This window comes from Pyrus communis, chromosome 14 (genome assembly GCF_041283825.1).
Source record: "Pyrus communis isolate YQ-2024b chromosome 14, ASM4128382v1, whole genome shotgun sequence".
In the NCBI taxonomy this organism is placed as follows: Eukaryota; Viridiplantae; Streptophyta; class Magnoliopsida; order Rosales; family Rosaceae; genus Pyrus; species Pyrus communis.
This window is the reverse complement of record NC_142578.1, coordinates 35,156-51,445: the sequence shown is the minus strand read 5'-3', so window position 1 is coordinate 51,445 and position 16,290 is coordinate 35,156. Positions and strand designations below refer to the sequence as shown.

Genomic DNA, 16,290 nt, shown 5'->3' with positions numbered 1-16,290 from the left:
ATCTTTGTCTCCTAGTCGATCTCATACGTTAACTAACAAAATATTAAGATTAAGTTAACAAAATACATAGAACTTAATTAAACATAGACTTTTCATCTCTTCACCATGACTTCATTCAGGATGCTTTTTAAGTCAGGGTGGTCGGGTGAAGTTTTGGTCAAGCTCTTTGTCGCATGTTTGGTGACTTGCCCTTTTTCGTCGAGCACTCTCCTCTGCTTAGAGCCTTTTTTTGATGACCTCGCAAGCATCATCACCTCTGTTTCTGACATTGCCAGGGGGAGGAAGAGGAGGAAGATTAGTTCCTACCTCAGGACGTGTTGTCGATCTTCTCATTACTCCGGTTGATCTGTTCCTAGAGGTTGTCATGCTTTTCCTGGAACAGGGTACTTTGGGCTTGGATGAGGTTTCTTACCTCATTTATCTATCCAACACCGGCAAGTATGTTATTCATCTTCTCCTCCAGGCTGGCGAGCCTGGCTTTCTTTTGTGGAAGGCCACCTCAGTTTACCCGAAGGAACCTTATCTCTTGTTATTCTGTTGGTCTTCCTGCTCGATTGAGCACGATCATTATAAGTTCCTATGACAATTGGGTAAAAAATGCAACCCAATTGTATGCAACTGTTAAAACTCAAAATTTGCAGGTTAACAAATTAAAATACTAAACCCCTTGTGGGCATGAAATCATACATACTAAAGTGAAATAGACTTAAAGATTTAAGTAGCACCCCACAAAACTGGGCTACATCCATTGCGTTGCTCAGATTATATTGATTTCAAGACTAAAAATAGCGCTCAGCTAAATACATGAACTCTATCATTTTATTCGTTCGACCCTAATATAAGAGGTTCACACCCATTACATAGGCCTTCAATAAACCTAGAAGCCTTGGGCTCACCTCTTTTCACTTCCTTGGTAGTTAATGCGCCATCTACATAGATTTTTGTGTTGACACCTTTTTACCTATCGACCGGACATTCGTCTGTGAAGTGACATGTGTTTAGTCGAGATTGCATGCCTTTACAGAGTGATGCGTGCCAAGTGTCTCGCTCGGCCTTGTTTATCTAACCATATGTCTTCAAGCACCGTTCTGATCGCCTTTACATCCCATCGTAGGCCTCTCGCTTCGCCACTAACTGTGAGTCGCCACGTGGCTTGATTGACGTATAAGTAGCATGTTCCTGGAAACTTGTGCCATAAAGCTGTTAGTCTTTTTTATAAAAAAAGAGGGACAACTAGTGGCAAACCACAATTATCGACCCCTTTCGGGCTCGAGAGACTATGGGAAATTCCATCCTGCCCGTGCCACTGTTAAGTAGACTTGCCAGTTCGAAGCATCAAACCAAAGACTTCCTACATTTTTTGTTTATTAAGACCAAACCTAAAAAAATTATAACTCATTACAATGTGGAGTTTATTCCCTATGAGAAAATTTGTCAAACTCATTAATTTAGTGCTAAAAAAAAGTAACAAACCAATCAACTTAAAGTAGTATTAAATATCGAAAATTAACAAGTTGGAAATTTTTGTCACCCACGTTGGTCCATCTTATGTGTTTTTGACGGATTACTAACGTGTCAAAGAAGTTTCTATTTAAGAATCTTTAACGTGATTAGATGTACGAGAAAATTTTTCGTGTGACAAAAATATTAATTATGTCATCAACACATATTTTGCGAGGGCAATTGCTCCAGAAATACCAAGGAATAATATAAGTAGGAGAATTAAGTAGTGGATCACCATAGTAATCATATTGTCACTGTGACAGCCCGTCCCTAAAAATTATGATTTTTATAATTTTAATACGTGAAATTACGGAATTGCCCTATGGGCAAAGCGTGATTTTTCGAGGATGTATGTGATTCTTGTATATTTTGTCATGTTTCTTGACATATTCAGATAAAGCTCGATCTTACGGACGCGTAGGCACAAGTAGAAGTGAATCTGGAGTTACGGTTAAAGTTTTATTGAGTTACAAACCCGAAAGTATTTGGAATGAATCACTATTTTAATTATCTTACACTATATTTTTATTATTACTAAAGGATTTATATGCCATTGGTGAGTGTGGCTGGGAAAAAGGAGAAAAAACAGAAAAGAAGGAAAACGGGGGAAGAAAAAGAGAAAATAGGGGAAAAAAATAGGAGGGGGACGAATCAGGGAGAGATTAGGGAGGGAAAGGAGAAAGGTGAGTGGTACCCAATGACTTCCTTCCCCTTGACCCGTTTTCGACCCGCGCAACCCATCCCAATGACCCGGTTCTTACAACCGATTTCTAACGCCATTTTCAGTGTTTCTCAGGCAATTCATAGCCATAGGCCATCTAGAAACAACTCGGCATGAATCACTCCTCATTTTCCACTCAAACGCAACGAGATTTGGCCTCGGGTTTATGAAAAGCACAACCGATGGGCCCAAGGGTTTTTCCATAGCAATCAACCGTTTCTAAAGCTAGATCCTTTCACCACCACCACCACTAAAGGACTTTCTTTAATCGCAGGAACAAGCCCAAACAAGAATGGGGGCGTTGGAGTTCGAATTGTGGACAAATCAAGGGACACCCATTTCTAGGGTTTCCGGTGGGTTAGAGGCAAATTGGGGCCATTCCAGGCCAAATTGGACTTAGCCACATGTATAAGGTTTGCTCTACTCTTTGAGATCTTTATTTCTGTAATTTTTGAGAATTTTTAGAAATAGTTGAGTTTTCCGACGAGTTGGGGCGGCTGGTGCGGCGGCGCACGGTCAGGAAGCCGACATTGTGTTTTTATGCAGACTTGTTATTCTATTTATGCTTTTGAGACCTAATTGCTGTGGTTTGAATATTAATACGATTGTAGAATATGTTGGATTAAATGAATATATTCGGATTTGGTTTGAATTCTGGATATGTGAACTACGAATGGCTTGCTCCTTGTTTAGGGTACGTAGGTAGTCTAACAAGACGTTAGATGCAGCCATACAATATTTAAGACAAAAGCCTTGTTTGGGAAATTAAGCAATGTGAAGGAATTGGTGAAAATGTGAGTTTTAACTTTATGATTTATTGATTGATGAGATATGGGTGAATCGTACAGGTTACTATAGGTGACTCCGACTTACGTACTAGCATTGATTGATGAGATATGGGTGAGTTGTACAGGTCACTATAGGTGACTCCGACTTACGTGCTAGCATTGATTAATGAGATATGGGCGAGTCGTACAAGTCACTATAGGTGACTCCGACTTATGTGCTAGCATTGATTTAATGAGATATGGGTGAGTCGTACCGGTCACTATAGGTGACTCCGACTTACGTGCTAGCATGGATTATTAAGCACCTGATTATTTATATTGCTGATGAGATGCTGTATCATGGTATACTTCTGGATTTACTGATAGTATACAATTGATTTCATCCTTATACGTAGTATGATTTTCTAGGAAATTTTACAGGTGTTACAGCGAGGGGTTATAACGTTTAGAAGATCTTTATTAAAACCTTGTTTTTAGGCCACAATAGGTGGATCCGGCTGACATATTACTTTTCATGGATTTACTTCACTTGGTTTACCTATTTCATTATGTTGAGTTATTGAGCATGGCATACATATGGATATTACTATTCCGAGCATTGTTTCGATATAGATATGTATTCTATTTTCTGGGAAATTATACAGGTTTTATGGTGAGGTTTATTACTTTTGATAAGTGAATGGTTTTTGAAAAGCTTTGTTTTCACCCACTTACATTTTCTATTGTGCACCCCTCCAAGTTCTAGTAGTGAAGTTTCCGTATCAACGAGGATTCGTGGCACTTCCCAATACAGGTGGCTTCTTATGATGGTATAATCGTTATCTTACCTTATTGTACTCTACTTATGCTCTGTATCATGTTTGTATGGGTCCATACCCGCTCACCACGCACTCGTGTATTTAGGCACTTCTAGATTTAAATTTATTCTTAGTTTACACATTATCACACTTTATGGCTTCGTCACCTTCCAGGTGTCAGCCATCACAACTTGATTCGGAGTCCTAGTCGACATTCCGGGTCGGGGTGTGTCAGTCACCCACGTTGGTCTATCTTATGTGTTTTTGATAGATGACTAACGTGTAAAAGAAGTTTCTATTTAAGAATCTTTAACTTGATTAGATGTACTAGAAAATTTTTCGTGTGACAAAAATATTAATCATGTTATCAACACATATTTTGCGAGGGCAATTATGTGACCAATGCCTTAGCTAACGGTTTATTTTAAAACTATATTTTACACCAAGATGTGAGGGGCCTGAGCCAATTGGGTAATGATAATTCGATATCAAACTCATTATTCATAGAGTCGAACTTAATTAGTGTAGATATATCAAATATTTTGAAAAACAATTTTTTTTTTTTTTTTTTAACAAATTGAAAAACAAAACTTAAGACTTTCTATTTACAAGTGGAAAGAAAACTAAGAAAAAACTATGCTTGGCTAGATTTTGGTGGCATATAATTGTAGCCAAAAATCTGCTGTTTCCTTTTTTGTCTCTTTGCTAATATTTCGATACATGTCCTATGCCCTAAACCCTAAACCAAGTTAAATCTGGCGTCCATCTTCTTCTCGGTCCCGACTATCATCTTCAAACCCTATCATCGTCAATCTTCTTCCAGTAATTCTACAATTTGGGGGCAAGCATCAGTCCCGGTATATGAATCTTGAACCCTCCATGCCCACTTTCTCTCTTCGTGTCTCATATCATATTCCTCTTCATGTTTTGTTTTTGTCAAAAAAAAAAAAAAAAAAGAACGGTTATTGACACTTCAAAATTTTATTTAGCACTCTTCACATGTGTATTTTTCTTTCTAAATATTAAAAATTTGGAATGTAAAATGAGAATTTTGAAATGACAATAACAATTTTCCCAAAAAATCAGTATAAAGAATGTTTGACAATTTATCATGATTCATGATGAAGATTAGTGTTATTTTTTAATAATTGTATACGGGTAGAAAAAAGTCAAGATAGGATGGGCTTTGAATAAAAGTTAAGGGAAATTTTATTTAAACCCATCTAACCATTTTTGACACACAACTTAAATTTTAAATGTTAATTGTTTATTTTACCCTATTGCATAATTACTATTAAGTACAAAATGAAATTAATAATAAAAATCAAATTTATCAATAGACCCACATACTATAATTAAACCCTAGCATTACCCTTTGTTTATCTTACGTTCATTCCGACTAAAACCCTAATAGCTCTGATAGAGAAAAACAAGTTTTTCTATTGATGGATGGTGATTTTGAAGTTTTTAATCCTCCAACTAAAGTATGACTCAATTTATGGATATTTTGTTTGTTTTCTTCTTATTTGGATTAAATTTCATACTTTTTATATTATATTGTATTTATCTTTCTCTGCCATCTGCATGCGCCCCAAAACACCAATGTAAGGCCTTTTGATAAGTACTATAAAGACATAAAACTTGATTCTTGGTGCAAATAAAGATTGCTCAACCTTAACCACGAGCTAGCGGGTGGCATGTCTTGCACCTTTTTTATTCGAAATAGCTCCAATTTGTTTATTTGTTTATTAACATAGTAGCAAAACACTCAGCCTTATGTCACTTCAAAGTATCTTAAAAAGTACATGAAAATGCTCGATTTAAGAAGGACTGAACTGGAGCTTGCTTAACTTTCTATTAGCAAATTCAAGTCTATGGAATGATCTCTTGGATCCCAAGTCCATGGAAGGGTTGTGGTAGCAGAAAGAAACAAAGCACCCATGGAAATGCTAGTCCTATATGGCATATGCAATTATAAAGGGAATGAGTGTAAAGATAATTTTACATTTTGAATTGGGTTTGAAATGGTAGTTTAGGTAATAAATTTGGGTTTAAAGAGATATTAATTCTTTAATAAAAAACAATATGGGTGAAGAGAGTAAGTTGGGTGTAGAAGATGAGTTCAAATAAAATTTTCCAAAGGTTAATAGAGTTATCTCTTAGTTAAGTTCTAAGACATGTGTCAAGATATTAGCAAGAAGACATAATGGGAGACACAACGGGAGACACAAAAAAGGGAACAACAGATTCTTGGCCTATAATTTGAGAGATTTTTTAGTATGACCGAAACACGGAGTGATACATCACATGTCACTATACAAATTGTGGAATATGTGTGTTAAAAAATTAATAACTTAAAAAATAAAATTTCTCACTACTTATATAAAAATACATGGTGTAGCACTTCTATTCCGATCACAACAAAAAATTTCTCCAATAATTGCGATGTAAGGACCATTCCTTTTAATATATCACGGCACTAATTTAGGACCTTAATTCGAGGAAAGTATGCCTGAAAACTAGGGTTCCACTGTCTTTCTATTTTCTTTGGTTTTGTGTTAATTAAGACATTTTAATTGGCCTAATGTCTCTCCATTGTATAAGCACACCACAGTGGTTTCGATCTGATCATATGAATTGACAAATGTGTCCTACACAAAAGCCACAATATTCATGCATTCATTTCGGTTCGTTGCTCAAAGCTGATATTTTGCATAAATAACCTGTTGTCTAATAGTCTATAGGCTATAGCTGCCAAACAAACTCATTCTCGAGCTTTAGAAATTGGGGCATATCATGTGTGCTTGGATCCCCTCAAATGTGTTGAATACTTAAAGGTGGCAACAATATTATATATGTATTATTTAAGGAATTTTAACAAAAAGTTTTTGGTACTATTCATTTTAATGAAAAATCATATTTTTACATTAAAAAGTTAATCATGTACTATTCACTATACCCTTTATTTTATCCTTATCTTTAAAACTCAAAATTTTCAAGCCATTTTCATTAGTTTTCCTTATTATTTAGGGAATTATTATTAATACTCCAAAAATCTCATTCTACACACCTTAAAAATGTATTTTTCTTTCTAATTATAGAAAGTTTGGAGTGCCAAATGAGATTTTTGGAGTGTTAATAACAATTCCCATTATTTATTGTGTTTTCGGATACAATATAAACATATACAATGCAAAATCAAACTTGCTTTAAGATTTCTCATATATAGACGTCGTGAGAATCTCTTCACCTTGGAGACGAGTCGCCTGGTTTCATGCCTGCTTTTGCAGTAGAACAAGCTAAAGTTAGTTTGTAACTTGAAATACACACATAGCCCATTCCGAAGTATGAAGATGTCTACGTATTTAACTCGAGGACTAACTACAATTTACATTTTTCAAGGTTTTTTGTTTTTTTTATAAGTTCACCTTTTAATTTTTAATTTTTGCACCTTGAGGATTTTATGTTATATAATTTATTCGTTTGGTTGTTTGTTTGATCACCTAATCTTCTATTAATTAATTTACTTCTTTTTTGTTAATGTAGTGTAAATATGACTTATATGCATTTCAGTTACGAGTTTCACACTTATCATATCAATCAATTAGATTCAGATAAAAAAGAAGAAAGGATTAGATATTTCATTAAAATAAAGGCATACACAAATGGAGTCTATTATCAATAGACGTGCAGCTAGAAATAAACAAAATAAGGGTTAGTGATTCTTCCTTGAGAATTCAGATAATTGATGGCCTGCTCTATACGATATTACATTAATTCAAACTTGTACACGTATATCAGTGTGCACTACGAAGAATAACTTATTACCTGTGTAACTCGACGTGGCTTTACTTTGTTGATTAGTTTGGTCAATGATTCCTGCTTAGGTAACTAATTATGGAATTATATGTATATTTATAAAGGTACATGCTGTGTTATTTTTTTAATTATAATTGATCGTGTTGTATTAGTGGTTGTCGTGTGTGTATACATACATACATATATATATATATATATATACATACATATATATATATATATACATACATATATATATATATATAGAGTCAATTAAGTTAACGTCAACCGATACATTTTTCTGGCAGGTTCCGAAAGATAGGAAATGGGAAACCTTTTCCCAGCTGCGACCTGCCTGCATTTGATCTCCACAGTATTGTTCATTTCTTTTGTTGCAAAGTTGTTGGTGGTAAGGATCAGAAAAAGAAAGCTCAAGGTTGGCCAATTGCCACCAGGAAGAAGAGGTTGGCCAATCGTTGGCGACAGCTTCAATTGGTACAATGCGGTCGCGAGTTCCCACCCCCCTCAGTTTGTTGAACAACAAGTCCAGAAGTTCGGGAAGATATTCTCATGCAGTCTGTTTGGAAGATGGTCTGTGATATCAGCAGATCCAACCTTCAACCGCTTTGTAATGCAGAATGAAGGGAAACTGTTCCAGTCTAGTTATCCAAAATCTTTTAAAGATTTGGTTGGCAAAAATGGTGTCATCACGGTGCACGGAGAGCCACAACGAAAGCTCCACGGAATCGCCTCCAACATGATGCGCCTAGACCACAAACTTAAATCAAAGTTTAATTTCTTGGACGACATTCAAATGATTATGACTCAAACTTTGAGCACTTTTCAAACCAATCAATCGATACTTCTCCAGGATGTTTGCAGAAAGGTAAGTTCGTTACATTTTGTCTCCTCTCTTTTCCTTTCTTTTATTTTTGTTAACTTTCTCTTCAATAACTTTAATTAATTCATTCACCAATTTTATTATTGTTTCGTTCTTTTGGCAGGTGGCTATAAATCTAATGGTTAATCAACTTTTGGGAGTGTCGAGCGATTCAGAGATTAATGAGATGGCTCAACTGTTCTCCGACTTCGTTGATGGTTGTCTCTCTTTTCCAATCAACTTGCCTGGTTTTGCATACCACACTGCCATGAAGGTACACATTTCACAAAGAAAAATGCTAGAGGGACAACGTTTTTAGACCACATTTTGTAAATTATATGATGTGGCAATTGATAATTAGATACTCTTTAATGATTTAAACTATGAATTCAATACATTATATGTCACATAATTTTGTCTATAAAATAGGATTCAAGCAAATGGTTTCTATAGCATCACTATTTCACAAATATTAACATATATTTAAACTTTAAGATATTTCATCGTCCAAAGGCTGAAATTGTATCTTATCAAAACACATATAATTTGCTTAATTATTATTTCATCACGATCATCAATTGTCACACTAAAAGATTACTAATTAACCTTAATTTTCTTGTATCCAACCCATGGGTGAAATCTTCACGTCCATGCTTAACATACTTTTACCGTACAAAAATTATTCTCGTAATCATCTTCTAAAGATCATTACTGTAAAAAATCATTCAATATAGGGATCGTTTAACCATACATATGCATTGTACGATAGACAGTTCATCATGAGGAACTTTTTTTTTCTTTTTAATCAAAATTGTCAATTTGTTCAACACATATAGACGACAAAATGGTCACCATATAGAAGGATTTTTCTTACATAAATGATACTTAGATGATGATAAAAAAAAATGAACGATTCCAATTGATTATGATAGTTGTACATTGGAAGTACGTTATTACAAGTGGGTTTTTTTTTTTTTTTTGTTGGGGGGGGGGGGCCGGGGGTGGTGGTGGGTGAACGGACAAATAGGTTCACCCCATGGGGAATGCACATATCTACTTTTTGTGAATAATGTATCTTCACCGTACAAATTCATAATAGGAACCGTTTAATTTTTTAATCTTCATTTAAAGATCATCCCTACAAAAATATCATTTCGAATCGGATATTGTTTAGTCATTGAAATGGGTGTACGTGTCCGAATTTATGATGAACCGTCCATTTATTTAGTATATTTGAATGACTAAATGATCTATGTGATACAAATGATTTTTATAGGAATGATCTTGAAATACGTTATTTGCAACGGGTGGATGCAAGTATCTTCTTGTAACAATATTATATAAACAGCTGACTCTTTGTCTAACTGTACTTTCTCTTGCCACCGTTGAAAGAGATCCCAAGTTTGATTGTAGTAATCAACTGTGAGCCAATGTGTGATTAATGTTTTGGCAGGCAAGGGAAAAAATCATAACCAAGATAAATAGGATAACGCAAAATCACAGAGAACAAGGTGAAGTTGGCAATGGCGTCCTTGGAAGACTGTTGGAGGAAGAAAGCTTACGGGATGAAGCTGTAGCAGACTTCATTATCAACCTTCTCTTTGCTGGGAATGAAACAACTGCTAAAACAATGCTATTTGCAGTCTATTTCCTTACTCAGTGTCCCAGAGCAATGAAACAATTAGTGGTACGAACCTAACTTTTCCATATTGCTAGCTAGGTTCCTCGTCTTATTGTGTTACGCTTTGCTGCTAATTAATGGTAAAATTGGTAACATATTGTAAACTTTTTTTTCTTAATATTACAAAGTAATTGAAGTTTCGTCTTAAAATTAATTGGCAATATAGTTTATGGAGAGTAAATTAACTCATTACGTGTGTACGTATTTACATGTTAGAGAATAGAGTCTCACATTAGAAATATAGCAAAATAATACACAACTTATATGTGGGAGGTTTACTTCTAGTATCATTGAAACCTTTTATAATGAAACTGCACATCAAGCAATATGTGGGTAAGTTAGGGACAAAGAATGGTTATGTTGATGTGGACCATACAAAGGCTAAAAAGTTTATCCTGGTATCAAATCATGTTCTTGTGGCACGTCCTGGCTTACTGGTCTTAAACTTGCTTTCTAAAGTTGGGTTTCCAAAATTTGCGCTAACTCTAGCATAGTGTTATTGAATAATTAGGCCTTCAAAAAAGTTGTGTTGGGTCTAAGGAATGATGATGCCCGGGCTCTTAAAAAGTAGTTTTAGCTCTGACATAATAAACTGATTAATTTTATATGTGAAAATTGATTTTTCGTGTGGGATCATTCATGAGTGGGCATGTTTGGAAAAATAGACTCTCACATAGATAGAAACGTGTAAGCAAGATCAGGCATTGATCACAGATCATAAATATACTCATGGCATATCAAATATTATCAATTTAACATGTACATGGTCAACTCTATCCTTTCTCTCTTTATAATTAAGATCCCTTGGATGTAGAAGCAAGTTATTCATTTAAAATTGATTCATGACAGGATGAACAAGACAGTTTCCGAAGCAAACCTGTTGGAGAAGAAACTCTTACATGGCAGGAATACAAAGCAATGTCTTTTACTCAATGTGTATGTATCAATTCTCTTTCAATTTTATCACCAAATACCCTAATTATGACGCATGCCGTGATCTCATATCAAGTTTTTATCTTCCCTAAATTTTAAAGGAAAGAAACTCCAATTTAAACGTACGTACCAATCTGAAAATGAACTTGGGGCCAAGAATCTGAGACACAAATGAGCTTTTCTATTAACTTATCAAATGTAATTGTTTTTTCACTACAGAAACAGAGGTAATAGTCACTTAATGAAGCGTGTAATTAAGTAGTTAATACAAAAAGCGTGATAAAACGTCTAAAAGTGTGAGTCCCAGATTATTAAAGAATGAACTTAGGCTAATTTTTTTAAAATTAACTTGTAAAAAAAAAATTATGTAGACTATCGTAAATTAATTTTATGAAGATTTTAATCTAAAAATATTTAAATTCCGATAAATATTGAAAAATCATTAATCAATACATGAAACACTATGGAAGAATATGAAAATCATGATAGAGATGTATAAACACAAAATACATGAAACACACAAGATACACAGAACACATGTGAATGACACACAAAACACATGTGAAGGACATACAAAACATATGATAGAGATGAAGCACACACAAAACACATGACACACACAAAACACATACCAAAATACGTACATACAAAACACATGAAACACATGAAACACAAACCTACACACATGAAACTGAAACCTTCAATCATCCTCTATATAAACACATGTTGAATATCAAACCATCACACAACATATTCACCAATCTTTCAACTTTCAAACTGTTTTTGTTTTCTAAAAATCCTCAATATCTCATCAATGGGTGATAGAAGAAAGTGTAGCTTGGCAATGCAGATGGCACAATACCAAGCAAGCCTTGACAATGCAGATGCAGAAATGATCAACGCAGAAGCCGAATTTGCAAACTCGCTTATGCAATATAAGCACCATGCCGAATCTAGCTATCGTGGTTCTGTCACGGGGCGTTCATTTGTGCAGCGTGATAGAAGAGTGTTATGATCGAATGATGAAAGATTATTTCATCAAGCGTTCGAGATATCCTGCTCATGATTTTCGAAGGTGGTTTTGGATGAGGATAGAGCTTTTTGAAAGCATCTTGAACGCAGTTGTCAATCATGACCACTACTTTACAAGGAAGATAGATGTCGTAGGCCGACGAAGTCTATCACCTCATCAGAAGCTCACATCTGCATTTCAGATGCTAGCTAATGGGTGCTCTGCAGACTTAACTGACGAGTATTGTCAACTTGTCGAGACTACTGCTATTGAGAACCTGAAGCGCTTCTGTAAGGCAATTGAAGTCATATATAGAGCCATATACCTCCGCAAGCCAAATCTTGAAGATTTGAAGAGGCTTCTACACAAGGCAGACAAAAAAGGCTTCCCTGGCATGATAGGAAGTCTTGATTGTATGCATTGAGAGTGGAAGAATTATCTTACTGCTTGGGCTGGCCAATTCAAAGGCCGTCATAACAAGCCAACCATTGTGCTTGAGGCTGTGGTGTCTTACGACACTTATATTTGGCATGCATTTTTCGATACTTTTAGATCAAACAACGATATCAACGTCCTTGTGGCATACTTTTACAAAATTTCCTTTTGCTTACCATGTAAGAACTTCTTCCTCTCTGGAATGTATTTGTTAAGGTCCTCCATCATGAAATTAATTTCGAACCTCTCTTGCTCCTTATCCCCTTCTTCCTTCATTTGCAAACGCATTCGGACCGCTTCTTCTTGCCTAGAGCTATGACTTTCGGTCAATCTTGCAAATCCGGTAGCAATGTGTGCACTCATCGGCTCTTGGGACTTCCTTTTTCTCTTTGCTTCCTTTTTCTTATCTCTTCCTGGGGGCCTTGTAATAGAAACAGTTAGGGTCATTTCATCGACACCTTCATTGGCACCTTCATCTCCATCATTTGTCGATGCGGTTTCACGTTGAAATAATCTTTCCCATTGTTGGTCCGCATCGGTTGCCCACCTCGGACAATCCTTGAGGACGTCCCAAGCATGATGCAACTTAAAAGGTTGATTTTTTGGTGTTACTCTTGTCTTGTAAATTGCCAATGCTTTGCCAATGCTTTGTTGATAACCTTCCATCGATCGTAAACACCACCACCTTCCCCCCTGTCGCCTTTTCACTTTTCATGGAACTTTTCAATGATTTTATCCTATAAAACCTTTTTATTTTGATTCGTGCCAACTGCACCATCTTCGCTAATAGAAACCCATGCCAAGTATAAAGCAACATCTTCCTCACAGGTCCAATTACGACCTCTAATATGCTCTCTTGCCATCTTGAAAAATTTAGAAATGGGAAGAAATGTAGAAAGAAAAATTGGAAGAATTGTATGAGAAAAGTGAGTTTTGTGTGAATATTTGAACAAATACATATGTAATTATAAAGTTTTTGGGTGAATTTTGAGTTAAATAATTTTTTTTAATTGTTTTAGCCTGTTTGATTTAAATTTGGGCCGTTAGATTTTTTTTTTTTTTTTTTTTACCGTTAGATTTGATTATATTCGATCTCAGCCGTTGGATTCAACAAATATATAAATATAAAAGAAAAAAAAAAGAAGTTTGAATCTAGGCTACCAATGGCCTGTTGATTCCATCCGTCGGATCAAAAGAGCCGTTGGCTCGCCTGGGGAACGTGGCCAACATGCCCACGTGGATGGGGCCTAATCGGTATGAATGCTCACGTGTCGTGCGCGTTTGGCAAGTGGGTGGGTGGGGTGGGGGGGGGGGGTTTTGGCGCACTACTACCCGCTTTCAGTCGATTCGGTGGGGCCCATATCGAATCCTGGGCTAATTTTTGGGCGGAGTTTGGCTTTTGGCTTTTAGCCCAAACATTTAGGTTGGGTTGGGTTGATTTTTTTTTTTTTTGGGGGTGGGTGGGGGGGGGGGGTGAATAAATGTTAAAATTTGGCTTTTAGCCCAAGCTTGGGTTTGGTCTTATGCAATAGCTATTCAAGTACCAACCACATTTGCACAACGGAAGTTGCCCCCTTTCTTGTAGTGTCTTCCACTATACTAATCATGATAGTATGATGTTTGTGTACCAGCTAGCATTCCTCAGTAATCACTAATATATGTACAGGTCATTGATGAAACACTTCGACTCGGAGGAATTGCAATTTGGTTAATGAGGGAGGCAAAAGAAGACGTTGTGTACCAAGGTATATATTTTTCTTTAAGAATTCATAAAGCTACGTACGTAACGTACGTAGTTCGATTGGTGTATTTTAACCGTGTTGTCGTGAATGTTTTTGTTGGTAGACTATGTTATCCCCAAAGGATGCTTTGTTGTACCCTTCCTTTCAGCGGTTCATTTGGATGAAAATGTGTACAGAGAATCCCTCACTTTCAACCCATGGAGATGGATGGATCTTGAAAATCAGGTTAATTAGTATCCAGATAGAATATTCTTTCTATATGTAATGTTCTCTCTCATATGAATTAATATTACATTACATTTCTTTTTCTTTTTTAGTTAAATATATAGTAGTACGTGTAAGTCACAATTTTTTGTGCAGGAGAAAAGAAATTGGAGAACTAGCCCGTTTTTTGCACCCTTTGGAGGAGGAGCCAGATTCTGTCCGGGGGCTGAGTTGGCTCGCCTTCAAATTACCCTTTTTCTCCATTACTTTGTTACAACATATAGGTAATCCTCATATAATATACAAGAACTTGAGTTGATATTAAAGAAATATCATACAATCACCAAAAACAGTAAAAACCTCCATGCACTAAATAATATATTCTTCTGAAAATCTTTATAGTTCTTATAATCCCAACTTATTTAAACCGTATGGATTTGCAATCTGCAGATGGACCCAACTAAAAGAAGACCGGATGTCATTCTTTCCCTCAGCTCGTTTAGTGAATGGCTTCCAGATCTGCTTAACTAGACGGTCGACATGATCAAGTGGGGATGAAGTGCAGGGATCAGAGTTATTCATATTTTTTTTTTATTTGTAATTTTCATTGTGTACACACTCCTATTTCTTTTTCAATATATGTAACTAAATTGCTGTAACAAAGACTTCAAAGTGATCCAAAAATTTATTACTCCATCAGTCAAAACAAGCAAGAAATTAATACTACAAGGGCTATTTCATTACGCCATACATCAATTCGAGTGTCATTGGTTCGATGATCCCCACAATGAGCCAGCCAGCTGACACCTAATTAGCATGATCTGGACGGATTTGGCAATGACCGGACGGATTTGGCATCAACAACTCGGAAAGTTTGTTCCCTGTAATAGTGTGGCTTCGCTCCACCTGTACCTGATTGGGCGAAAGAAACCCCATTTTCGAATATATCTCCTGCCGAGTAAAATATCCACGTGTTCTTGTTCCCAAAGCTGTCCTTCCTCCAAGTGATATGTGCATATGTAATATGCATACGAGAATATACTTGTTAGTTTCATGAACATATATGTGTGGTGTGTGTGTGTGTGTGTGTGTATTGAATCATGAAAACCCAAATATATTTGAGTCACCTCTTTATTGTTTAACGATTTTGGTGCAATAAAGAGGCTGGCTTCACTCTTAACGCTAGGAGTTGAGGAGTGCCTGCGTAAATTGAACATGTAGAGTGACGAACCACACCAGTTAAAAACCATCAAAGACACTTCAAATAATTGAAAAATGAGTGTAGAAACCCAGTAAATGAAGAAAAAAAAAAGGAACAATTTAAAGTGTGAATATTCCATGAACATCTTCTTATGAATTGTGAAGAAACAAACTATCAGATCAGAAAAGATAATTAAGAGGGAGAAAATTTACTGTGTGAAGATAGGTGTAATTTGAAATTGAGAGGCAATAAAGACAATTTTCTCAACTTGGTAGTTGAGAAAATTGTAGAAATTTGAAACGTAATTTTAGCACGCTTCCATGATTTAATATTTTAAACGATATCTTCATCGATATCAAGATCAAGATATTTATCGACATTTCTCTAAATTTGGATTGGCTATAATGTCTATCAAAACCAAAACTTAAATCCTTGATGGTGGTTTTGGTGGTGGCAACTGTGAAAATGGTATGCGGTGGCGGTGTGTGGTGGTAGTGGCCACTCATTATTTAGTTGTTTTGTATTTTTTATTTTTTTTATGTTTATAAGCTCTTACTCATGAAAATTTGGAAATGACGATTATTTACATCGAATT

The 16,290-nt window shown here is 35.7% G+C and overlaps 1 protein-coding gene across 1 annotated transcript; it reads left to right on the top strand.

The window, feature by feature from the left end:
- Positions 1-3,747: 3,747 nt before the first annotated feature.
- Positions 3,748-15,636, top strand: LOC137724300 (Cytochrome P450 superfamily protein). The gene is made up of 9 exons (XM_068463043.2): positions 3,748-3,821; positions 7,916-8,493; positions 8,612-8,761; positions 9,941-10,174; positions 11,018-11,104; positions 14,215-14,293; positions 14,394-14,515; positions 14,651-14,778; positions 14,945-15,636. Exons 2-9 carry the CDS (start codon positions 7,933-7,935, stop codon positions 15,036-15,038), a joined length of 1,455 nt encoding a protein of 484 aa, XP_068319144.2. The 5' UTR covers positions 3,748-3,821; positions 7,916-7,932; the 3' UTR covers positions 15,039-15,636.
- Positions 15,637-16,290: the final 654 nt, after the last annotated feature.